A 27,537-nucleotide genomic window follows, 5' to 3' on the forward strand; every position below is an offset into this window, starting at 1 on the left:
CTGTGTTACCTACTGATACCGACACAGCTGTGTTACCAATACTGACACATCTGTGTGGCCGACACAGCTGTGTTACTGGCACAGTTTTGTTATCAGCACAGCTTTGTTGCCAACGCGACTGACACAGCTGTTGTGGCGACACACGACACAATATATAGAAGGCAGGTGATTTTCCGGACCGACGAACACGCCCGACGGGACATGAGATATCCCACACGCCTTTCATTTGAAATACGCAAACGAAAGGCAAACGGAGCAAACACGACCTAGATTACTGACGACGACGCACAAAGAACAGGGTTAAATATTTTTTCGCACATTTCTCCTCCTCATCTACATTCTGTACATTGGTCACCATCGAAAAAGAAGATTTGCCATATCATACTCCTGTTACCATTGGGCATCGCAATTACGCATCAATAGGAATGCGTCGTTCCAGAGAGCACAGCGGACGGGTTATCTGCCAATGTTACTCACTTCCTATGCGTGTGGAAGCTAGCGTATGTGAAGCTTTTCCCTTCGTACTCGCCGAAAAACCGCGAGTCTCCCAGGCGAATGTGATAGATTTCGTTTCCTGAGCACCTGCCGTACAGTCTATGCCAGTCCTCCTCTGATGTCTGGCCTTCCCTGAAACATGGAACGGTTCACCGGTGACACACAAAACCACCGGAGGTCACAGACACAGGTGAAACGCAGGGTAGAGTCCAGTAGGTCATGACAGTTGTGCCACATGATACATCTTATCCCAGAGAGACACTGCAGCGAGATACATAGTTACATTTCATCAACATGTAATATTTCAGTGCTCTTTGTATCTCTAACGGGCAGGAATAATCAGTGTCCATGGACAGATTCCAGAGGATGTCCCAAAGATTCATAATGACATAGCTTCTAATTCGAGGCATGTCTGGTTGCCATGTGAGATCGGCTCCTTGGTAGCTCAAAGGCCTGATCAAACTGATCAAAGGTCATGCCATGATTTCACGGGGACGAACAACGCGCTTCTCTATCCATTTGGCCCAGAATGGCTGCAATCAATGCATGCTGTGCCTGAGTGTGCCTGACTTCCAAGACTTTTCTCTCAGTTTAACTTCTTGTTCTTTATGAGAATCCCGCTTCTCGACATCTCAAAATAATGTAATAATTAACGACGAGCTCTCCGCTTCGACCATTAACGTGTCCCGGTCGGGGTTCGGGGAATCGACGACAGGTGCGTTACGTAAGACCACTATCTTTAGCGAGCGCATTATATGTCAGCCGGCAGAGTTCTGTCCCGTCCTCTGTTGAGTGCCACGTGACTGAACTGCCCCCCCCCCCCCGCTGCCCGTCCGCGCCGTGGTCCGACCCTCCGGCTACTCACTGTTCGCCCGCTCCCCCGCGCCACCCCTGCCGGCTACTCACTGCCCCCTTCCCCCGCGCCACCCCGCCGGCTACTCACTGCCCCCTCTCCCCGCCGACCCCGCCGGCTGCTCAACTAACTGTCCCCCCGCCGACCCTCCCTGCTACTCACTGCCCCCTTCCCCCGCCGACCCTCCCTGCTACTCACTGCCCCCTTCCCCCGCCGACCCTCCCTGCTACTCACTGCCCCCTTCCCCCGCCGACCCTCCCTGCTACTCACTGCCCCCTTCCCCCGCCGACCCCGCCGGCTACTCAGTACTCACTGCCCCCCCCCCTCCCCCCCCGCCGCCCCCGCCGGCTACTGACTGTCCTCTGGAGGTGTGCAGCAGCAGCGTCACCAGGGTCGAGGTACCCGGACACAGGCAGTTGTTGGCCAACAGCGCGTACTTGAACTCGTCCTCGCACACCACGTGCTCGGCGAACTTCACGTGCACCTTGTTCTCGGGCCGGAAGATCTGCACGTACTGTGGCACGTTCGGAGCGAAATCCTTCACGGCCCACGACCGCACGATGGTGTGGTCGTCCTGAAACAGTGACAAGCCCATCGGTGAAAAGCAGCTAGATGAATGCTCCAGGTAAAAAAAAAATTACTGGGTAATATGCATGGCTGAAAAATGAAGCTACAAATTAATTGGTAGCTTCACGATTAACATAAATACAAAAAAATAAGTACTGTTTACATCCCGGCGTTAACGCAAATATATATCGTTTAGCGAGCTTTATGTATAACAATTTAAACATAAATGCACAATATACAAAACGACTGTCGACAGCCGAAATCTGCTTATTTAGCGGGCCGCGGCGGCTGCTGTGTGCTCTGAGGCCGTCCAGACGTTTGTCGCCGCTATAACAGTGCCAATAAGGCCCGGCGGAGCCCCGTCAGCGCCGGCGGCCGTCGTCGTCGACCATTTCGGCTGCCGAGAGTGGCGGGCGTCGGCACCGCTCGTCGCACTCGACGACACCGAGGGCCCGTTCGACGGCCGGTCAGTCCGCTCTGTATTCAGTCGGGCTGACGCGCGCCGGAATAGTAACGAGGCCAAAAGAACCACTGGGAGACATCGCGTCTGGCCGCGTTTCGGAGGGCTGATTTTATATGATGTAAAAATGAATTCCAGTTTGATTCTGTGTCTGCAATCTTCAGCAATCTGCAGTGTGCGATGTCAATAAGGTGTCCAGTGATTTGCTCATTTTGCAAACTTAAAAAAAAAACGCACAGTGAGGTGCACTGTACGCTACCTAAATATCTACAAATGTCTCCAAATCGGCTCGATCCGACCCGCATACGGGCGGAAGTCGGCCCGCGGCGGCCCCATTCGGCCCGCCGAGGACAAAGACTGCTGTCGCCGGAGCGGCGGCGGTCGCCCGGTCCACTGTCCGTGCCCAATGCTCAGCTCGGAGGCGGAAGGGACGCTCCGAACTGCCGTGTCTTCAGCTTCCTGTGCGACCATTGTTTCGTTGTGGAACTGGGCTGGTGATTGGAGAAAAATAATAGTTTGGCATCCACCGTTTGCGGAGAGTTAGCAGTTTAATTTATGAAACTGTCTACGTGTTACCTGCCTGCTACCACAATGGTAACAGAATATGGCGAGCAACATTTACCTTGATTGGATGGTTGTTAATTCGAAATCAATAAACGTTTTCTACCTGGTCAAATCAACTAACGATATAGAAGAATATGACTACATAAATGCATCTGAAGCTATCATAATTTGGCCAAGAGCCTTATTATTAGAGGCAAAGTTGATTATTAACCCGCGCCGGGCCGGTGCTCCGCGACTTCCGCGCCGGGTCGGGGGGAGGGGTGTACTCTGAACTGCCCCCCCCCCGGCTAACTCGGCTCCTGGGCCACGTAGCGACACGCGGTAAGCGGTATTCGAAAGAACGTCAAAAATAATGACGGAAACACTTCGGTCATGTTTTGGGTCAGGTCAAAGGTCAGGTCGCCAGAGGTCATCAAAGGTCAAATGTAGGCCATTTCCACAATTTTGGAAACTGCCAACGGCTAACTCGGGAACCAATAGAGCTACAGCTCCGCGGAAAAGCGCATTCAATAGAGCTTTTACAGACCTTTCTGAACACTATTCTCAGATTTGACATCAGGTCAACGGTTTAGCCTCCAGAGAGCAGAAACTGTAAAATAGCCGTTTTCACCAAAACAGTTTTCGGTAATAACTTTTGATTCAAGCAAGCCACGGCATTACTTTTGCCAGCATCGTGTTCCTCTCGTCGAGACGCGTCGAATGAACTATTCGCTGACCTTGAAAGGTCATTTTGAAAATTTGACCCTAGGTCAAGGTCATGGCCTGACCGGAAAGGGTGATGTTGCATATCGGTCGATCCGTATCGTCGAGCTGAATACATCTGACGTGTTTTCATCGCTCTAGCACGTCACTATCAAAAGTTATAGCCAAAAAACTGCTGGTGACCGTTCATGACCTGAGATGACCTCAGGGGCACACAAAGGGGTCGCAGGTGCATTTTTCCGATTCAGTGTGTCACGTTTACCCATGGACCGATGTTTGAGAGGGTTTTGAACACCATTCGTCCACAAGAGGCGCATTTCAATTTTCTACCATTGACTTATAATGGAGAGGTCGCAAAATTGACCTGACGTTAGGTCACCGATATCAAAATTCCGAGATATTTATTTTGTATATACTGTTAGGTACTCTCATCAATCGCTGCTGAAATTTTTTAAGGCGATCGTTCAGCCGCTGTAGCTCTGACGAGGATTGAAACTTTTTCTGAGGTGAGGTCACTTGACGTGACCTGGGCCTCGTTTCATAAAGTGAGTCCGTAACTTACGCCGGTTTTTGGTATTGTATTGAAAGTGCATGTGAAGCGATGACGATAGTTTGAATCGTTGAATTTATTTATCTTACAAGCAAGAACAGAAGGAAGAAGGGCAAATAAATTTATCGCTTCACATGCGCTTGCAATACAAGCCCAAAAACTGGCGTAAGTTACGGACTCGCTTTATGAAACGAGGCCCTGGTGCAGACAAGTGACCTGACCTTGAAAGCCCTGGGTCTGAAATTTTCACAATATGTGCGAAAAAGATGCATGAACAGGTGTGCCAAAAACAGCGCCGTTTTTTAAGATATCTGCAAAAAAACGAAAACACCCCCCCCCGGCCCGGCGCGGTTTAAGGTCTTCGGAAGTGAATCACGGGGATCGTTTCAAATGACATGAAAGATTGCATGCCGCTCTTTTACACGCATCGTTTCGTAAGCCATGTCCAAAACGAAAGCCTGTCTTTTTCCTTATTTCCAAAATTCCGTTCAAAGTGCGGAATTTGAAATGAACAGAAAACCCTCACTGCAAATCGGCACATTCCAGATTCGTGCATGTCATGATCTGCATCACGGTTTTCTAATGCATCTACGCATGAAACCCCGCACCGCACTGAAAGGCGTCATCTTGGCGCCATTGGTGCAGCCCTTACGTCCTGAATAAGCCACTTTCACACGGTGAATTGCGGCGCCTGCCGCCTGAATCGCCCGCCACTGTGCCTCAGTCAGGTCGGCCGGGGGTTTCGTCAGCGGCAGGACGGGAGGGGAAGCTGCGTGTCGTGCCGCCGCACAGACCGGTTTCAGCCGGGACGTGACCTCCAACAGCACCCCACTGAGCTGCTGGTTCCGATTTCGGAGCTAGAGTGAGAGCTCTTTGAATTCCTGCAAGAGTTATTCAGGCGATATGTTGCTGATGATGCTGTCACCTCTATAACACATGATCAGAAACCGTCGCAAAAATATAAGCGCACTCGTAACGTACAGTCTCCCAGACACTTCTTGCTCCTCGGTGGCCTTTGAAGAGTCACGTGGCCTCTGCGGACGGCCTAAGGCTGTCCAGCCGATACAAATCACTGAATCCGCAGCATCCTATTTCGCGACCCAGGCGGTCCCGGCGCGCTCACAAACACCGGCGAGGGACACAATTCGACGGCAGCCAGAGAAATGAACGAAATTGGAAATTTCATCCACTACTGTGAACATACAATCACCGATGTCTAAGGCCGATTAGGATCATAGAGTGTCTAAAATGTAACAAATATTTTTGAAATTTCAATAAAATGACTGATAATTCAAGTAAGCACTGAGCACACAAGTAGTTAACAACTGATGCCTATTTCGTCCCCCTTATACGCTGCCTGCTGTCCGTCAAATCGGGTTACTCGTATTCCCGCTGTGATTGCTGTTCCACGCGTCCACCCCCTGACAGCCGCGATAACGCTAATTCCCGATATGCTATCGGTGACACGGCGCCGCCTGCCCAGTGGTCGCTCCCAACCCCGAGCACCGCGCTGGGGCTCCCGTATTAGCCCAACACCCAACGGTCTGATCTCCTTCATCGAACATCGCGATCCCCTCACCGAGCGCTCAGAATTAATCGGGAGATTAAACTAATAAGGCCGGCACAGCTGATTTCAGGCCGGCGGATATTCATTAGTGTGCAACAGCGATGACGCGGAGCCGCGGATCGCCGCTGCGAAGTAAAGCTCATCAGACCGAGGAAGCGACTAATAGCGGCGAGTGTCAATTGAAAACGCCTGTAATCAATCATTGCTCACCGAGCTCAATAATGAAATTGTAAGATAATCACATGAAGATCGGTGAGAATCCCCACTCAGCATATGCGCAATGTGCATTCCAAATTCAACTAAGCAGCTTTGCATATTCGAATCCGCACTGACGACAACATTTGAAACTCTATCCTTTAGCTCCATTAGCGTAATCTGAAATCCCAACCCCTGCAAACCACTGAGCCTCCCTCTCACAACAGTCGGAGCTGCCGCCGCTCGCAGACACACCTGACGTGCGGCGGCGGTTTCGCCGGGCTGTGGGACGGACCACCTGTTCCCAGCAGGTCGACCGACACGGCTCGGCTCCTCACGCGAGCCGCAGGCGTCCGCTCTGAGTCGGACACGGCCGTCCAGCGCCGCCTAAGTGGCCAATTCGGCCGCCGAGCTACGAACAGCGGCGCGGCCGGGCGGAAAAATCGACCGCCGGCGCCGGCCGAGCAAAAAAGGAGCGATGCGGGGAGAAGGGAGATCCCCTATCGCCAGCTCAGACACAAAAAGGCTGTACTAGAGACGCTGTATAAGTGCCGAATAGCGAGCCGTTGAGTGTCTCGAAAGATTAGGCACGATTCCGCGCCTTCCTTTTGGCTCAACAACGAAACGTCAGGCTGGCACCCCAGATCCGCAATCCAGCACTGAAGATCAAAAGACAGTTACTTGGTAGTTGGTCCTGGTGTTGAAAACTATGTGTATGGGTCGCAATGCAGTTATAAAAGCCGGAACAGTCTCTTTGTAAATTATCGCAGTTCGTTTCTTATTTGTTTTGTTTCAAAAAGGACTTTCAACTTGGTCACATCGGCTGGCGCTTGTTCACAACTGAGTAAACCTGTATCAGCTCCCAAACTAAGTAGCAATTACGCGCAAAGTTTCCGATCGTTGGGCCATAAAACCGGCTTGATTCTTACAATAAAAAACCGTGAACAGCGCAGTAAAACCCACAAGGCCAAGTGCAGACTGGCACCATTTGCTGCTGAGCAGTTAGTGCCCCCATTCCGCCACCGCTGCCTGCCGCCGTAAAACTGAACGAGCTCAGCACGCAACCCCGGCCGGCCTCCACACTCTGCCATCAGTCGGCCGGGTCCGCTCCCCGCCCATCACCAAACAATTTCAACAAGTCACTCATAAAACCGGCCACATGACGGTCACATCAGCATCAAAAACCATGAGTCGGGTCGCTACTCACCGCAGCCGTCTTGTCGGCGTAGCTGCGCGCCGCCAGGATGAAGCACGCCTCTGCGTCGTTCATCCGCGCCCGGTTCAGGTCGCCGTCTTTCAGACACGAGCCCTGGATGTAGATGACCCGCTGTGCCCAGATGGGCACCTGGAGAATCATCCGCATCGTGGCGTCCAGCTCCATCGGCGACAGCAGGACCACGTAGTAGTCCTGGGAGCGGACAACGAGAGAGGAGTCAACAGAGAAACAGCACCACGGAGTAGTCCTGGGAGCGGACAGCGAGAGAGGAGTCAACAGAGAAACAGCACCACGGAGTAGTCCTGGGAGCGGACAACGAGAGAGGAGTCAACAGAGAAACAGCACCACGGAGTAGTCCTGGGAGCGGACAGCGAGAGAGGAGTCAACAGAGAAACAGCACCACGGAGTAGTCCTGGGAGCGGACAACGAGAGAGGAGTCAACAGAGAAACAGCACCACGGAGTAGTCCTGGGAGCGGACAACGAAAGAGGGGTCAACAGAGAAACAGCACCACGGAGTAGTCCTGGGAGCGGACAACGAGAGAGGAGTCAACAGAGAAACAGCACCACGGAGTAGTCCTGGGAGCGGACAACGAGAGAGGAGTCAACAGAGAAACAGCACCACGGAGTAGTCCTGGGAGCAGATGGAGAGAAAGAGAGAGAGAGAGAGAGGGAGAGAGAGGGGGAGAGAGGGAGAGAGAGAGAGAGAGAGAGAGAGAGAGAGAGAGAGAGAGAGAGAGAGAGAGAGAGAGAGAGACCTATCAACAAACAACACACTCAACTTTGACCTGCGTCAGAGAAAATAGGTACGTGCGTTCTGAAATAAGAGCAAAGATGCTTTGAACACCTTTTTTGCACTTCTAAAGCGTATTTGCATTGCAATGCAGATAATATTGCTGAGCTTACAAGTGAGGTTACTCCAGAAAATCGCGCATATCGCTGCTATCATCTTTCTCTTTGGATTCGTCTGTGCCTTGGCATATACGAATGATGTGTGGTAATCAGACGAAACGTCAATATTTCACACCATAAACTTATGAATCCCGCCAGACTTCCGCAACCTTTGTGGAAAAAAATGTCTGTTAGACAAACGTCCGACAAAGGCCCCAACAATACCGGTCAGAGTTTGATAGACTGGTGGGTCACTGAGATTGGATAAATGTTGGGCATGATAAACGACCCGGGGATGAACTATTTCTGTGTCAGAGAATAAGGTCGGATGAGGTTCAGTTGGCTCGACCGGCAATATTGCAAGAAAAAAAAACCAACGCTCACGTGTGGGTATCCATAAATAATGAGTTATATAAGTCGGAAGCAGTACAAAAGGCCACGAAAAGCCGCTCAATCTCAAATATAGCTGTAGCTATAAATAAGCTCGTTTATATAACTTTATAACCTACTCATACGTTATGGAACTACGTCCTGCATTATGCAGCATCCTCAACAATCAACCCGACTGTGACACGATCAGCCGCCTTCTGAAAATCTGCTACTCCAAGGCGCCGCTGACCCCGGCAATCCAGCAGCCTCTCTTAGCGCTACGCAGGCGTTCAGTACTCTGACCTGCCTTAGCTATATCTTACTTCTCACTCTGTCGGGAACTCTGACCTGACTTCTGACCCGACCTCTTTCCTGACGGCTGACCTGCAGCGGCGGGTGCACTTGTGTCTGGTGCTAACACCTAAAACGGCGAGTGAACTTATGCCCAGCACCAAGGCCTGCAGTAGCAGGTTCGTCCTGCCCTGCGGTAGCGAGTTTGTCCTTACCTGTAGCAGCGGGTGCGCGTAGAACTCGTTCAGGAAGTCCATGATGGTGTCGGCGTGCAGGGTCGTAGAGCAGACCACCACGTGCTTTTCGTTGGCGGCCCGATGTGATGAGTACGTGCCGCCCAGCTTCTTCCTCTCCATCCACGTGTAAGCCAGCTGCTCAAACTGTGGGGCAGAGGGAGTATTTGTTAGAAGCCAGCTGCTCAAACTGTGGGACGGAAACGGGGGTGCCTTTACAAGCTGCAGTGCCAGAGCTGCGTGGCCGCAGCAGAGATAGGGGAGGGAGCCGGCGAGGCTAGTCTCTATGATGGAAGGTAGACATGTCAGAAAGTAAAATGGAGGCCATGCTCGGCCTCAGCTAAGGATGGTTCTGCTCCTGGTCGATCGCAAGAGCTTTAAGGGAATAGGACCAACGGTTCGATAAATTGAATGTGAAAGCGTTCTTTCAGTATCGTTGCAATATAAAAGGACAATGTCAGCAGCCAATGATGTTCGGGTTGCATCAATACCCTGTGACAATTTAGCACTTCGGTCGCGCCTCAGTGAACCACGTCTCGCTAAGTGTGTGCGGACCGGATTAACCCTCGCCCCGTTGGGGGGGGGGGCATTTTGGCCCCCCCTGTGGTTTTTCCTGAATAGCAAGAAAACGGCGGCGCGCAGCGCCGCCAAATTTTCAGTACCTTTCCGGGCATCAATTTGACACCTTCACACCAAATTTCAAGTCTTAGGTCACCTTAGGTCAGGAGTTATTGAGGTCAAACTGAGGTCATGTTCGAGCAAAAATGAGCAAAAAACATGCAATCTTGAAACGCTCACCAAATCTACAGTTATCAAGCAATTTCAAAGTTCTTTATATGGTCTAATAGACAAAAAGCGGTGCTACAAAAATGTTATCTCGGATTTTCAAAATTTTGAGTTTTTGACCCAAAAAAATTTCAAAAAATTGATTTTTTTAGAAAAACTAAAAAAAAATCCAAAATTTTTCCGAATTTCGAAAAAACCGGAATATATGTGATAGTCCCTGCGCTCTTCTATATACATACCAAATTTCAGACCGATATCTCGTTTTTTGGCCAAGTTATAGCGAAAAAACTGTTCAAAAATGATGACGTCAAATTTTTGAACTCAATTTTTAGCGATTCTAGACCTCGTACGGCAAAACAAAGACCACCATTGAACTCCCCGTGACGAGCTGCATCGATTCAATACCCATTTTATGCAAAAATATCAACTTTGAAATTTGACCTTATTTGACCTGACCTTGACCTGACCTTGACCTGACCTTGACCAAAACGTGACCTCAGCTGGCCCCAAAGGCTGCCTGACCCACATAATCGCATTTGTCATGTAAAATGGACCATAAAACATGTATCACACGACACTTTCATATTGTGACCCCCCAGTGACCTGACCTCAGTGACCTGACCTGGTATCAGTGACCTCAACTAGCAAAATATGTGTTTGAAGAACATTTCCCCATCGATGATTTTCAATGAAATGCATTTTACTCGATTTTACAACGCATTTCTTGAAATGCCTGTAAACGGTGAAAATTGGACCTTTGACCTGACCTGTGACGTCATCGGTTTGACCTAGGTCAATAAAATTGGGTCACAAGGTAGTTCCCTGATACGGCTATCCAACACCGTTTGCCGCTTGTCGCTACGTTGCGTGGTTCTCGAGATCTTAGGGGGGGGGGCCAAAATGCCCCCCCCCCAACGGGGCGCGTTGCTCGGCAGAGCCCAACGGGGCGCGGGTTAATAATGTGCTCATTATTCGCCAGTCAGCGGCTCTTTGTTCAGCTGTCGGAGCAATCAGCCTCCGACTGAGTCCCCTATGATGCCCAGCTGCGAGAAAAGCCGACAGGCCCCCAGCCAAGTCCATTAGCCGCGCTCAAAGCTCGACTTCCAACTTCTAAGACGTCCTGCTAAAATGATGAGATAGAACCATTCAACTTCTGCTACCGCATTGTGGCTTCTTACACCCTGAAAGAGCGATACTTGAGAAACGCCAATGGCCGAGCACCGGCGCACCAAATTTAAAAGCTTTTGAAGATATATTTTGAAGCTTCTGATCAAAATGGAAAGTAAAATAGCGACATTTTATGTGATACTAAAATTGATTGCACCTAATCCAGCACTATTTCACTCGTTCAATATCCATTTAACTTGTTATTAGAAGTGCGTCTTCTCTTCAAGTATCCCCTTCGGCGTCGCTCGAGTCTCCAACGGCACAAATCGGCTCATAGATCGTCTGCTTATCGCTTGGACACACGCCATTATTTGTGGCTGTAATCACGTTGGCGTCGCTTAAATTTGGCCCACGCACATCTATAGCTGGAGCTGAATGTCAACGCCAACAATCAAACGACTTCTCCTACCGTAGGGGTCATATTTTCAACCTATACTGTAGATTCCTTGTTATTTTTTTTTCACATTTGATGACCGATGCAATACGAGTTCACACACTTGAGTTGTTGGAAGTGAGGCAACCAGAGCTTTCGTCCCACTGAGAGGCGGCGTCATTATTCTAAAAAAGACAAAAACTTTTCTACAGCTATGTGATCACTCAATCAGCAATTACCTACAATATCAAGATGGAAAAGGAGCCCAAAAGGAGCCCATGACCTCACTCACTGGAAAAGGAGCCCATGATTGAATTGATTCCATGATCACTCAAGCAATAATAAACAAGTAAAAAGTGGTTTTATCGTTTTTTTTACCTCACCAATAACAGCTTAATTTTACATCAAAATATATATTATTTTATCTAAACACAACCTGTCGCCAATTGTTGCCATAGAGCTCAGGGCGGGGAGGTAAGTCTGTTTCATGTCAATGTGAGAGAATCGCGAGTCTCTTTGCTACGGTACTTTTGCGCCCAATAACACACTCTCCGAGATATTCTCAGTTTTGTCCAGCTAAGAGCACCTACCACGATATGATCCGAGGGCTGTACAGTGTACATTCTGACATAGACTTGCCGCTGTAAATTATCCCAACTTTCCCCATGAGTCACTGGTAAAACTACCCACAGGACTGGTATGAGCGGCAGCCGGTTCTAATGGCCGGCTGCAGGACATATGTGACCAACTATCGGCGCACGTGACTGCGCTGGGGACCGGATCAGGCCCGGCCGAGGGAACGTGATCAGACCAGCGGCCGGAGGCCTGTCATACGGCTTACAGACGGCAGACAGACGGCTGGCTGTAGGTCAGGTCACAGGACCCTCCGTGAATGATTCACGCACCAACGGCCAACCGCAGCCAATGAGACGATTTTGGCTGTGGCAGTGAACTGCGAACTTCGCTCTATGTCAAGGGATTCTATGTAGAGATGGATTCGTCAGTACTCGATGCCACCCACGCCGTAAAAGTATAAGCATTAAATGTGTCTTTCGCTTGTTTTTCAGTTCATTCTGACTGGACTAGCCTCTTATTCTTTGAATGTGCTTTTGTAAGTAGTGCATCCCCCTTATAGGCCCTCTTCCTAACCAATTTGACCGTCTCTCTCCCCGTTACCACCTTTCTCTCCAACTCCCCTCTTCCTTACCACCTCTCTCCCTCCCAGCCTCTCTCTCTCTTTCTCTCGCTCTCTCTTTCTGTTGCCTCCCACCCTCTCTCGCCCGTGGTCCTCGATGTCGCACCGTAGTCGAGTGATTGGAGCACCCTATCAACAGTACATCAGTGCTATCGCGGGGCCGTCATCCATTAGTGGGTCACTGATATCAGGGGCCGCCGCCCCACGCAGCCCAAAGCACGCCGCCCGAGCAGCCCACCTTCCATCGTCCACCGCCCACAGCCCACAGCACACTGCCCCGCACCGTCCACCGTCCACCGCCCATCGGCCCACTGTCCACCGTCCACCGTCCACCGTCCACCGTCCACCGTCCACCGTCCGCTGTCCACCGTCCGCCGTCCACCGCCCATCGCGTCGGCCCGCGCCGGCCGCCACCACCTGTTGTGGCATATGCACACGATACAGATTACAGACCGTGTTGTGCACATGCGGCTTCTGAGATGTGATGATAACAGCGAGTTATTCCACTAGGGACGTAAAACGTAACTTCAGCTTTGAGTTTCACCCAACGAACTACTTTGGAATTTCAAAAGCTTATATTTGAACCAGCCGTGAAACAAATGTATGCTATTTGCAACGCTGGTGTGTGATGAATTAATAAAAACATCAATAATATTGAATTAGCTTCTCACTAGGTAGTTGTGTTATTTTCTTTGGTATATGTATGTAGCTCTTCCTACTGTCCGTGATAAAAACTATCACCGCGTAATATTTTCCGAGTACCATTGACAGAAGCTCAGTCAAAGGCTCCATGAAATCGACCGACTGGGGCAAACCGCGTATGGCTATTTGCCATTCGGTCTAGTTAAAAGTTTAAATCTAAATATTACTGTCTTCCAGGAAATTTACGATCGCACGGTAAAGTTCAGGTCCTGCGCAACAAGCTACACGAGGTGCTATCTCTTACCAGGAAAACCTACCCGTTTATAGCATTCCGAACAAAGATAACAATATTTCTCACATATTGCTTAGCTGCCCATGAAAAGAAGGTGCAAGTGTAGGTTTTAAAATAAAAGGCTGCGCATTCAGCACAATATTTCAGGAATGCCACACAGGCTATCACATTTTCAAGCATGGTGTGAGGACCACCCCACTCTCAGCAGCACTCACTTCTAGCACCCACCCACGTTTCCGGGAAACTTCTGCAGCCATTATGTAACTCGGCACTCGACACGGTCTTTAGAGTTTCCTGGTTCGGGCCGAGGGCCATAAAATCGGCCATCATGCCGTCAGTCTGCCGCTGCCGTCACAGGTTATGTGACCGAGGGTGGAACGACCAGGACCGAGGGTGGAACGACCAGGACCGAGGGTGGAACGACCAGGACCGAGGGTGGAACGACCAGGACCGAGGGTGGAACGACCAGGACCGAGGGTGGAACGACCAGGACCGAGGGTGGAACGACCAGGACCGAGGGTGGAACGACCAGGACCGAGGGTGGAACGACCAGGACCGAGGGTGGAACGACCAGGACCGAGGGTGGAACGACCAGGACCGAGGGTGGAACGACCAGGACCGAGGGTGGAACGACCAGGACCGAGAGTGGAACGACCAGGACCGAGGGTGGAACGACCAGGACCGAGGGTGGAACGACCAGGACCGAGGGTGGAACGACCAGGACCGAGGGTGGAACGACCAGGACCGAGGGTGGAACGACCAGGACCGAGGGTGGAACGACCAGGACCGAGGGTGGAACGACCAGGACCGAGGGTGGAACGACCAGGACCGAGGGTGGAACGACCAGGACCGAGGGTGGAACGACCAGGACCGAGGGTGGAACGACCAGGACCGAGGGTGGAACGACCAGGACCGAGGGTGGAACGACCAGGACCGAGGGTGGAACGACCAGGACCGAGGGTGGAACGACCAGGACCGAGGGTGGAACGACCAGGACCGAGAGTGGAACGACCGGCTCCACGGACTGCTGGCCAGCTGACGACCGAGCAGCACGGGAGTCCGGGAGACGAGTCCGGCTCAGAAACCCGGACTCTCATTGACTCGAATCAGACGAACGAGTGGTTTAGGAGATGCAGTTTGCAGATCCAGCTTTTAAAGCTGGCAGTACCGATATAAACAATAGGCATAGATGCATTTTTGGCATTATTTCACGGACAAAAGAATAAAAAATAAAGGAAAATGATGCAATGAATGACGAGAGCTCGTTTTCTTGCATCCTATGAGGTAAGTCGACACGGAATTCGCAATAACATGAATTCCTGAGCGAATAAGGGAAGAAAACTTGTTGTAATTCCACCCAGGTGGCGCAGGCTCAGCGGCACTAATCTGAGAAACTGGCGAAAGTCCGCCTCGCGACAGGCTAATAAGAACACTACAAGGAACATCTCTAACTCGAGCAGATGATGGGCGGTAAATTAGAAAGTAAAAGGCAACAAATACTTTGTGACGCGTATTTCGTAAAGGATTGTGATGCAATGATGTTATAAACGTATCATAACGTAGTATATAGTCCTCCATATGATAGGAAAATACTACTAAAAAACACTCATCAATCCTGTTAAAAAGTAAACAACCTCAAATTGGATCACTAACATGGACGAGGCATACAGCCCACAGCAGAGGATGTGGGAATCCAGTCTGATGTGTGTATAATGGTCATTCATTTATTCGCCGGACTGACCTGAGTCGGTAGCACGATGAGCGCCACGCAGATCATGATCACCATGAAGAGCTGCGAGGGCCAGATGTCGGGCACGAAGTCGCCGTAGCCTACTGTCGAGAACGTCACGATTACGAAATAGGAGGCTTGGAAGATGTTCAAGTGACGGTGGCCGGCCCTTTGAAAGTGCTGTATACCGCAAACGCTGAAACAGAAACAGGTTCATGGATGCACGGGCTGGCAGAACAAGAAGGAGTGCGATTTCGCCAATCGTGGGATGAGGGACAGCGACGCCGATTGACGCGCTTATTAACTTCGTAAAGGCACATCACTGTCGGATGTAGCATGTTATTAGGAACTGTCTTAACTGAAAAAGTGGTAATAGATCACAGGGATACTGTCCTGATGGTCGTCACATAAGACATACACCAGAATCGGAGAAAATCTGTCGGAACTGTGAGCTCTCATACGGACTTATGCCTGAAACAGACTCTTTCCGCAGTCAGGAAATCGCATGCGAGAGTCTATTCAAATACATGTTAGCACGCTCGCATCAATCGCACGCTCCTCCCGGATGCGATTGATGCGGGAAGAATTATAATGTATTTGAATAGGCTCTCGCATGCGATTTCCTGAACGCGGAAAGAGTCTGTTTCAGCTTTTAGTCGGGACTGTGCGCTGTGCAGCGGCGGCCGGTGCAGCGCGCTCCGCACTGGCAGGGTAGGCTGTACCGCACCGCATGAGTGCACTGCGGCACAGTATCACTGCTTACCGCCAGGCGGTAGCTGCGCGGCGCTAGCTACGGCCGCCGCGCTGTGCAAACGGCTGGGCACTGGATACTTGTGAAGTGTTTACGCCGCAGGCCCGCAGGTAACCACAGAAGTAAGAGTAGAATGGTCTAATTATTTCTTACAATTATCTTGATGGTACAACTTATAAATTCAAATGCTTCAAATAGGCATTCGCAATTAATTTTCGTCTACAGAGGAGACATGCATCATTACAAAGAGAAACTTAATTGAAATCCACTCACTGTAAGTCTCGAGCAATTACCGGGCGAAGTCGAAGAGCATGTGAACTTGGCAGTGCCTTACAGTAGACGCTGCGCTGCACTAAGGGACAATTAAGCGCCGATATAATTTCACGACGCCGTTTCTCAGCGACATCGACATCGATCAATTGCACTGTCACAAACATTAATTGATGACGTGAGCCAGGCGGCGCCGTAATTACGGGAGTGCTACGATCAAACGACTGGCGCTGCGCAGAAACCGTCTCTCATGGGCTGCGTGGTACCAACGGACGACTAGCTTCACAGCAATGACTGGTGGCCGCCATCGAGTAGGATTTACGGGACGCCTCTATAGCAGCGCGGTAATGGATGCTAATCGCCGCCCTATTATCGCCGGCCGCGCACAGCGCCATTTAGTGTTTATGTGACACTTGTTGAATGACACCGGTCGGTGGCTCGTAACTGTCAATATGGCGCACAATGGGTGCCGAGCCAAGCGCTGCTGCAGCAAAAAAAAAGAATGTCAAATGAATATTAAATATGGCCATAGCCAATACTTGGAGGGCTTATTTCCGGATGTAAAGGAACACTGCGATTATACCACAACCGGTGGTCGGCTGATTCATGTGGAACATGCCGACAGGACTATCTGTTGACTCACCTTGTAAATACGAGGCAAAGCAGCGTTGCAGAAAGCACCATTAGCTGCTGCGATAAGGCCGACTGAGAGCGCTGCATGGCACGATTCAAATCGTTCTGAAACAAACCAGCACATTTTTACAGGCATTTAACACTCTAATACCTATAATGATAGGTGCATACATTTGTCACAGAATACAGATATGTATCAGCAGGACGGCAGAATATTTGAAATTGATAGGTTGATTTTGCACTAAAAGCGCATGCAGCAAGAGCGTGGTAAGGTGGGATAGAATTTAATTTCTAAGTGAATTATCTGGGTGAGCTTTTAACAAGTTAAAAACTGAAAGCAGGCTCAAAATAAATTATGATTGAAAAACTGATCACTAGGAGATGAGGAAAATTTCCGGTTACAATTGCAGTCATACCAGCCAAAAATGTTAGTCTCATTGTCGCTTTTCCCAAACTGAGGAGTTCATTTGCGGTAAGTGAGGCCAGGGAAGTGTGGCCGCAATTTCAGATATTGGCCCCGAACGGTCACCTTTAATGCCATTTTGTCAAATAACTGGTCATGAATTGAAAATGACGGCGACGCCGGCCGACCGGTGAACGCTTTAAGAAATTGAAATATGCATAATTGAGAATGAAGTTGGCGAAAGGGCGTGACCACTATTTGTATCTCAAAAGTTCCAGTCTTGTGAGCGACAGTTGCACTGTGGTGATGCCATTACGCAAAGTTTGCACTATGGTGTCACAAAACACCATTTAATTCGTTCATGAAACCTGGTATGTATTCATTGGCAGCTGCCCGCTCCGCTTGTCAGACTACTTGAAAGCAGGCATGTTGCGAATAACTTAAGTTATTTATTGTCGCGGTTATTGTATTATTGAGGGAAATATAAACTTCCAAAAACATATTTTTGACTTGCAACCATCGCAACCATCTAGAAAAATATAAAACTTCTTAGTTGAAAACACTTGTTACAATTTACCATCAGCCAGATGACCACCTCAGTGGGCATTCAATCACACTGACCAAATCAGGGTGTGTTTTTTCCGCCACCCGAGACGGCACCTAATCCCACAGCGCCTCAAGGAGCCGGTCACCAAATCAAAGGCGCGCCCAAATTTCACCGAGCGCAATTTAGCAGTTGCCGGGAAAGGTCAGAGGTGTCGGACGGACGCCCGCCGCCCAATGAAGCGCGTCGGTCACGGCGGCACAGTGTCGGTCCGATCGATACCCAGTTAATGATCTCCGAACAGAAAACACGGCTCCGGGCGACCGGGCGACGGCCAACGAGCCGCACCGGCCCCGGCCCCGGCCCCGGCCCCGGCACACGGCACACGGCTCGCAGCCCATGCAACAGGCACACAGGGGTGCAATGGGGACGTGGGTGTCATGGCACCTGACTGAGGTGCGGACACTCAGAAACAGAAAAGCCCATTAGGTTGTCTCGGAGGCACCTGGCACGTCTTTGCAAAGAGCCACCCTTTTTTAGACAATTTTGTTTTTTATTTGGGCTTCAGTTAAACCACCAACATTTTTATCTCTTTGGAGATAATGCGTTGGAGACCATACGCTGGTGTACATTGGTCTCTTTGGAGACCATACGTTGGTATACATGGGAAAAGTCGCGGCGCGCCCGGAATCGAACCGGCAACCTTTCGATTAACGATCCGCAACTCTACCCATTGAGCTACCGAGGCACCTTTTTGTAGAGGCCACAGACGGCATTCTGTACCAGCGGCGGCGGCGGCTGACAGGCTGTCGTAACGACTTCGGTCGTGTTTTTTTAGAGATTGGCTGTGGCAGCGTTTGTGGTGACGTTGGCCAAGTGTGGATGATGTGCAGTGATAGAGTGGATGTTTGTTCATCTTTGATGGCATTTTGCCGTTCAAATGCGTTCAAATGCGCAGTTGTTGGGAAATCTCCTGGACGGGGGATTGCTAGCAAGAATTTCTTTTGATGTGCAGCGCGCGGATCGAATCCGCGGACCGTCAAGACATTCGTTCATGGAGACACCTGGGGGTCTTCTGGACAACGGCACGGCCTTAAAAACTTCCAATGTTATCTCAAAGAAGGTCGCTGTATCGATGTTGAGATTGATTGAGATAGTCGGCATACTAAACCTTGGCTTTCTGGAAATTTCGACATCTAATGTCTCCGTGTCAAAAGCATTTACCGGAAATTGAGACTGGCCGGATACCTCGGAGTAAACCAATCATCGAATGTTCTAAAAACTGTTTCTGAGTGGATAGTGAGCAGCAAAGGTATATCAGAGAAGCATGAAAATGAATCACAACAATTTAAGGTGTTCTTGTGACATGAATGCATATTTTAACATTCCAGCGGAAAAGCAAAGAAAGGAAGAGCCGATAATACTAGGGTAAGGTGCCTAATTAGCGACCCCCTTAATCTGAACCGTCATTGCTCACGCTCTGTGGGTGCCACTGTGTTACTGGCTTGATTTTCGGAGAGACCGTTCATTTTTCTATTAAAATATAGTCATTTTCTGCTCAATATTCAACAACTTATTTGTAGTGAGCATTTTGGCAAACCATTGCAAAAAACGCTAATAGGGAACTATTCCCGATTAGCGACCGGGGAGGGTCGCTAATAAGTCTATGGGTTTCCCCATATTAAAAATGGCAAAAAAATGCGACGCCTGAAAAGATGAAATATGGTCTCAAAAAGGTAACCTATTAATGCAAAGCACTCAATCACTCGAACAGGAACGTTTAGCCAACACATTTACGTAAGTAAAAACTGATAACGTGATGCACCGAAGACGAAAAGAAGGCGGAAACCCAAATTTTGCGGGCTATCTTGTATGATATTCGAGGTCCGCGCTGAATTCGGCACCCCTGCAGTCGGTGACGACATTTGGCATCCTCTGCCACACATTGCAAGCTTCAGCAACACCTCATTTTCATTTCTCTCTTTTCCCCTTTCTTTCCTTTCTTGAGCTATTTGCGACCAAGTCAGGCGCAAATAGGAAATATGAATTGCGACACATTTTTAACCGCCATGCTGTGCACAGTTGAGCGATTCACTATGGGAAAACGGCAATCAATTAAAAATGGAATGTCGATTCAGAATAAAAAAGGTGCATCATCCTAATGTGCATCGCTTTACATTAGAGAGGGCCCAAACACACACGTTTTGGATAAGAAACTCGTCATTTTTATTTACACCCACCTGAAACGTCTCACCAGAAACATCGACGACCGGAAAATAATTTAATTTGATAACCAAAGTATGGCTGACCTTTTGACGATGTTTTTACCCCGTTTTCTCCTGCCAGTTTTTCTGTAGGGAGGTAGGTCGCAAATCGGAAAGGGTCGCTAATTAGGCACCTTACCCTACAGGGAGATAGTTTGAACGATACTTACAAACATATTTTCAAGTGCGTATTTGGCTAGCCAGCAGTTAAGAAAAACTGGTACAAATATGTTCCGTAGTGGTGACCAAAACACCTGTGAACGGCAGAGCAAAAAGTCACTGAAAGGCGAGAAAAGCACTATACAACATCTAGTCCCCTTTTGGGAATTCCGAAATGCCTATTTCACTGTAATGCTTAAACGCCTTGTGCTAGTTAGTTTAAATCCAATCGTGTGTCAGATCAACTGGAATCATCAAATTGATGGAACAAATGTGTTAACCAGACATTAACCCTATTCCTGGCGGGCTCCGCCGGGACAAGAAACTGGCGGGGGGGGGGCGATTCGGCCCCCCCTTCAGATCTCAAAAACTACACATCGCAGCGACAAACGGTAAACGGCATCGGATACGCACGGTCAAGATCTACAATTTTTACTAAGGTCATTTTCAGGTCAGGTCAAAGATGACGTCACAGGGGTCGAAAAAGTCAAAATGGCGGCGCTAGATATGGAGAGAGTTTTTCTCGAATAACTTTCGAATTAGTCAAGATAGGAACAAACTAAGGGCATCATCGTGATCCTCTCGTCAATCCGCATCGAATGATATATATGTTGACCTCGAAAGGTCAAGGTCAAAGGTTGACCTCAGGTCACGTGACCTCGAGGTCATCATGTATATCATTCGATGCGTCTTGACAAGCTGAACACAATGAGACCATCCACGCGTCTGTATCTTGTTCCTGTACGGAGTTATTGGCCAAAAACCTTTGGTGACCTTTGATGACGTCACATGACCTCACAGCTGCCCAACAGCAAAACAGACCTCAAGGTAGTGAAGGTTGATCGTATATGAAGTCATGTATGGTATATGGGGCCATTCCGACCCGTTTTAGTGGTAAAAACAGGGAGTTGATTTTTCCCCCATTGACTTATAATGGGGAGGTCGCGAAACTGACCTGACCTTAGGTCACCGATATCAAAATTCCGAGATAAACAAAGTGCACATACTGGTACCCTAACTAAAGCCTGAAGAGAAGAAATTGATCGGTCAAAAACTCTAGCTCCGGCGTGATTGCAAACTTTTCTGAGGTAGGGTCACCAAACCGCCTCTGGTGACCTGACCTGAGGTCAGATCAAGTCAAAATTTTCAGACATGTTGCGTAGAAGCCTTTTAAGAAAAGTCAGAAAATTTGAGCTTCCTAGCTCAACGCGTTTGGGAGAAATAACCAAAAAACCTCAGGGGGAGCTCCTGAGGCCCCCCCGCCAGGAATAGGGTTAATTTACAGGAGCTAAATAATGCGGTTCGTAACGCGATTGTTATCGCCGACAGCCGTGAACAGAATAACGGCAATCGAGTTAAACCATCAAGCACGACCGCAACTAGCGAACTGAGAGACTCCGTCGGGGGTTGTAAAAACAATCCCGAACAAAGCGAACACATTGGCGGGAAACGTTCTCACAAACTAAAGAGTGAGGCTATTTGGAGTTTATATGCGGAAACAAAATCGTTAGCATTCGATATATCGAATAAAAAAGGGAATTCAAGACAAGCTAAAGCATAATTGCCTTTATAGTTCTTACCGTCGCCATAAAAGGTATGGTGTTCACCAGTTCTAGTATAAAATAGAAGTTCAATAGTTGCTGCCACAAGTTACCCTGTAAGAATAGATGAATGCTACATCAGCAATAGTAGCGTTTCCTGCAAGAGGCGAACAATCGGCATTGCACCGGACACGTAGATGCTGAACATTGCACATGTTAAGCACACATTATTTGCGCTATATTCATCACCACATAAGAATGCATGCTAGCCCATACTTATCCTATGCTTTCAAAGATTACATCTAAAAGTAACTTTTAAATCATGCCAAAGACCATACCATCGGAGATTCTTAGAATTCAAAGTTTCGAATTGCAACGAAGCATGCCCCCTCATCCCTAAAACCAGCATTGACTATCTATGATAAGCTATACAGCTATGATGAAATGAGGAATGCAACACCCCGAGTCCCTCGTACTCTGGCACCATCCCTGTTCGTGCCGGGCGGTGCCTTCCACTCACCTTATAGGTGAGATAGGCCAGGAGCAGAGCCTCGGAAAGACTGACGAGCGCCAGCACGGTCTGCGTGATCCAGAGCTCGAGCCGGCGGTCCACGAACCAGATGGCCGCCCAGTTGATGGCCTCGTGGCTGGGCACCTCCATGAACTGCTCCTTGGTCAGGTTGCTGTTCTTCTCGAACACGGCCCGGTCCGGCGCCGGACAGCCAAAACTGAGGACGGGAGGGGCCAGTCAGTAGCCGGATGAACACAATAGGAGGGGCTGACTGATGGCAAAACGCTGACAACAGAAACCATAGCCGTGAAGAAGTGAAGGAATCTATTTGGAGGTACTGAAGGAACCGATAAAGCAGAAAACAATATGTGAAACATACAATAAAAACTCTCAGGTAAAATGATACTCTTGCGTGAATTAGCATGCATGTCGGTGTGCAAAGGCAACTGGATATCTTAGCAAAATGATAAACAATAAACCAAATAAAACACCTTTAAGCGCCCCTCCGGTGCTAAGGCAGCGCACACACTAACGCAGGGAGCAGTAAAGGCATCTATTGGAGGGTAGTGAAGTGACTGGTGAAGCCAGGTCGGTTGATGAATTGGACCGTGGAGGTCAATCCCTCCATTGCTCGGTGACAGGCCGACAGAGTGCTGTGAGTGTCGGCCGGGCGGACTGACATTTGGCCCGCAGCGGCCGCGCGCGGCCAGCGTGCATGCAGTGGGCAGCTGTGGCCGTCCGAAAAATGAAAAACGATTGAAAGAGAAGGTCAGCGTCGAGCTCGCTCTCATCGTCATAATTGTACGATTGAATGAAATGGCAACTAGTGAACAGATGATAATCGTTGTTAGCTGCTATACTCAGGTGTATTTGATTTGTTGCACCATCGAGCGGCATAGTCGTCGATGAGTTCAAAGTCGAAAACATCATTATATAGGGTAAAGTGGGGTAATTTGAACATGTGGGGCAATTTGAACATAGTGTGAATAACAGAAAATTACGGAAAATCCATAAGTGGCATGACAATAAGACCAATGAGAGAAATTATCGTAACTAAAAGGGCTATCATATGAACGGGGTTTTAAGTTTCAGGGAATGAAGATGTTAACGCACAGTGTAAAAAAACAATTTCGCAAGGAAAAACGCCTAACAACACGTCATTGCAACTTCATTGCAGCGCAAAATCTTGCATTGCTAGCGCCTAATACGCAACGGCTTTTGTTGTATAATGACCTAATCAGCGCCGTCAATCCAAGAAATTTGCTTTTGAACCCTGTTTTTTTTTAATGGCAAAATAACTTTTAGCGTGGGGTAATTTGAACATAGTGTGAGAATTTGAATGAAGACAAGGATACCTCCGAAAGAAACAACGCTCCCAGTTTTATTTTTTGCCAATATTTTCGACCCAAGGCAGTAGCAGATAAGTGATGCCAGTTTTAGAAAATTTACGTCTAATATCCGTCTAATGTCCGGCATTTTTGTTGATTTTCCGTCCAAAAATGTTAAAGTCAACTAATTGTCCAAATATGTCCGAAAATTATGCAGCTATCAACACTCAAAACCGTCATTTATATTGCTTATCATGTAATTTTACCAGCCGAAAAGTGTTCATTATATTGAGATCTTAACAAGCTTTCCATTCGCCAATCAATGCTATGCACGATTACTTTATAAAAAGCGCTGAAGTGTAGCAAGCCATCGTCCAATATTGTCCAGTCTGTTACCTTTGTCCAAACAATTCCGAATTGGACATTGGACAAAATCAGAACTCCAAATGTCCAGGTTTCGATTGGCACCACTTTTACAGATGTAGTACGGTTGGGAGAGTTTTTGTCGAACGAAAATGATAAGACGTTCTGTTAACTGAAGAGGGGCGAATTCTGTCAACTGACCGGTGTGCAGCGTGCAGATATTGATACTCTGCAACTGTTATTTTTGCTGTTGTGTTGATTTTTCAAGTGAAGGTATGTTTAGAATTGTTCTGCCTATTTGTTTATGGGTCAAACAACATCGGTGCTGGCGAGACTATCGTTTTTATGACAGGTAAAGGCAGTATGTTCAAATTACCCCACGGTTGGGCAATTTGAACACACCGTGACTTGGTGGAGAAGTGAGGCTATGCTATTCAAGGTATGCTCGGCTCGTCCAAAAATGAGGCTTGCATGGTGAAAGCAAGTGACACTTGCGCTACTGAAGCAGTTTTTCTTCATCCAGGGTTGAACTGGAATTTGGTACAACGGAGAAGACGTAAAAATATGTTCAAATTACCCCACACTACCCTACTGAATAACCACATTAAAAAGCATACAATTAAACAAATTGCATTCATATTTCTAGCAAACCACCTTTGTTTATCTTTTTTGACATACACTTTTGTTTCGCTACTGGAGTAGGGGGATGCATAATCCACACAAGAATCTCCAACTTCAAGTAACGCCTACGAGTGCTACAGAGAAAGAATCAAGTTCAAATGGTCTCGTTTCTCTAACCGTCAAGTCGCGACAAAGCCTCATCTGGTACTCGTCTATCACGTAATACCTTTCTGAGAATTCCCCACTAACGTGACTTGGTACGAAACGGCTGGCCCGTAACATTCGATCGAGTAATACCATTACACTTTCATGTAATTTAGCGGAAGTTTTACGCTCCTTTGGTCGGGAGCGCGGTTCATTGGTGCAATCGGTAAGCTCAGAAGTGTTTACGACCCCTCTGACCGGCGATGTGCTTCCTTCCATGAGCAAATACCGAGCCGAGCTCCGCAACGTGACTCGATACCAACACACCGGCAGAGTCGCCATTCGCGGCGCAGATTCAGCGGAGCGAGAGGGGCAATCTACGACCAGAGCGGACATGTGCTCAATGATTTGCGTGAGCAATCACTGGAGGGCTCACAATGCGAGTCTAATGATCCGTATTGGTCAATTACTTTAACTCAACGTTTGTCAGTTCGAGCCCAAATAACGTTAAGATGAGCAGTGCTTGGGAGAAGCTCATAAGTCAGAAAGACTAGAATGGCATGCATGTATACTCATGTGGGCACTGCCACATGTGCGCTCAAAACAGGCGTGTCTTGGTACTGAAGACCTACGGGCACACAACAGGATTCCCTGGGCTATAAAAGCAGGATATTGATCTGAGTATCTCTCCTAATCCGATTGTCTCCCCATGCACTCACTCTAGCTCTCACTTCAAAGGAGATTACTTGAAGAAGGCGCTTGAAACTTGTGTAAGCTTTTGAATGCAATTCGATGATGTTATTCTTATTTTCGGTTAAGACGTCATTTTTATTTTTCCCCCCGACGCCTGTGATAGCATGTCGCTTGAGGTTTTAGATTCTTTCAGTGATTACAGGATCATTGCGATAAGATGTGGCCATCAACTGCTGACTTTTGTAAATTTGTAATGGATACCATTTGTCAAGAATTTAACATAAATAAACACTGATTGGTATTAAAAAGGCTCAGAATACAATGTCCCGATCAACAGCAATTTATGTCCTTTTAGCTGCAGCTCAATGAAAGTAGACAGCTAATAAAAAAACATTATTTTTACCCTTCTGGCCTCTACCTCTACGGTCCAGTTCTGAGGGTGCCGCCTGGGCGATTGGCCGTCGGAAGTTTACGCTGTTGGTAATGGGTATTCGCCACACAGAGCTAAGTGGACCGGACGATCGTCCCGACCATCGCGCTAAGCGCTGTTGTAGGTCACCCACTCATAAACCAGGAATATTATCGCCTCAATGTTGCTGTTATGTCACAAGGGAAGTGGTAAACAAATGACGAAGCATATGTTATGCAATGCCACGCGTTTCCACAGCAACACAATGGTAGTTGAGGGATCTGTTTACCAAGAATAATACCAATAGCAAACAGCATGACAGTGTATAAGTGTATACTATAATATACGAGTATATCCCGCGCACCGACGGGGGTCTGCGCCAACTTCGTACCGACGGGGGGGGCGGATGACCGCCCCCCCCCCTGAGATCTCGAGAACGAAGCAAGATAGCGACAAGCGGTAAACGGCATCAGATACGCACGGCCAAGATCTACAATTTTTACTAAGGTCATTTTCAGGTCAGGTCAAAGATGACGTCACAGGGGTCGAAAAAGTCAAAATGGCGGCGCTAGATATGGAGAGAGTTTTTCTCGAATAACTTTCGAATTAGTCAAGATAGGAACAAACTAAGGGCATCATCGTGATCCTCTCGTCAATCCGCATCGAATGATATATATGTTGACCTCGAAAGGTCAAGGTCAAAGGTTGACCTCAGGTCACGTGACCTCGAGGTCATCATGTATATCATTCGATGCGTCTTGACGAGCTGAACACAATGAGACCATCCACGCGTCTGTATCTTGTTCCTGTACGGAGTTATTGGCCAAAAACCTTTGGTGACCTTTGATGACGTCACATGACCTCACAGCTGCCCAACAGCAAAACAGACCTCAAGGTAGTGAAGGTTGATCGTATATGAAGTCATGTATGGTATATGGGGCCATTCCGACCCGTTTTAGTGGTAAAAACAGGGAGTTGATTTTTCCCCCATTGACTTATAATGGGGAGGTCGCGAAATTGACCTGACCTTAGGTCACCGATATCAAAATTCCGAGATATACAAATTGTAGCTACTAATGACCTTATAATATCCTGTGAGTTTCAAAGGCCTCTGACATCTACTGTAGCTCTGGCACGGTGACAAAGTTGCAAAAAAGTGACTTGAGGTTGGGTCATTCAAAGTGACCTGGTGACCTGACCTTAAAAGGTAGGAGGTTCAAACTTGCACACCATGTGTAAAATTGATGAGGTTATAGTCATACCAAATTTCGCGGCGCTACGCGCCGCGGTTTTCCCGCTATTCGCGAAAAACCTCAGGGGGGGGGCGGATATCCGCCCCCCCCCCGTCGGTGCGCGGGATATAGACTATACACTATACATGACAGTGTAAAGTGTATAATAATGCACTCCATTTGCCACATTAATGAGATTTATTGGCCGGCAGTTTGCTTTGGACATCCCTGGACTAGTACCTGTAAGAATACAGGTATGTACTCTGGCAGTGGTGGCGTTAGCACTAGCTTCAACGACAAAATGCAAATGTTCTACTTCGGGTTGTGCCGGTCACAGCAGACTGGCCAGTGTACGTGATAGACAGTGCTGTACCTCTCTGGCGCCGAATACCGCAGCTGCGCCTGCGAGCCGTCGATGGAGGGCTCCTCCAATAGCGGCGCACAGCACATCGTGGGCGCAGCTACGGCGCGGGCGTGTCATCAGCCGTATTGATTGGTCAACGCAGTACAAACTTAAAACCAGTTAAAATGTGCCC

General features: G+C 48.5%; 1 protein-coding gene across 2 annotated transcripts in view; it reads right to left on the reverse strand.

Annotated features, from left to right (window-relative positions):
- LOC122379142 (potassium channel subfamily T member 2-like) overlaps positions 1-27,537 on the reverse strand; it is a 155,802-nt gene that overhangs the window by 32,074 nt on the left and 96,191 nt on the right. For both annotated transcript variants that reach the window (XM_043361089.1, XM_043361090.1), the window contains exons 5-13: positions 22,221-22,428; positions 21,740-21,814; positions 20,171-20,254; positions 16,800-16,894; positions 15,148-15,331; positions 8,934-9,098; positions 7,161-7,361; positions 1,705-1,922; positions 478-627 (exon numbers count right to left, since the gene is read on the reverse strand). In XM_043361089.1, coding sequence (XP_043217024.1) covers positions 478-627; positions 1,705-1,922; positions 7,161-7,361; positions 8,934-9,098; positions 15,148-15,331; positions 16,800-16,894; positions 20,171-20,254; positions 21,740-21,814; positions 22,221-22,428 — 1,380 coding nt within the window. The remainder of the gene's footprint in view (positions 1-477; positions 628-1,704; positions 1,923-7,160; positions 7,362-8,933; positions 9,099-15,147; positions 15,332-16,799; positions 16,895-20,170; positions 20,255-21,739; positions 21,815-22,220; positions 22,429-27,537) is intronic.

Source organism: Amphibalanus amphitrite, unplaced genomic scaffold (genome assembly GCF_019059575.1).
Source record: "Amphibalanus amphitrite isolate SeventyFive unplaced genomic scaffold, NRLGWU_Aamphi_draft 000072F_arrow, whole genome shotgun sequence".
In the NCBI taxonomy this organism is placed as follows: Eukaryota; Metazoa; Arthropoda; class Thecostraca; order Balanomorpha; family Balanidae; genus Amphibalanus; species Amphibalanus amphitrite.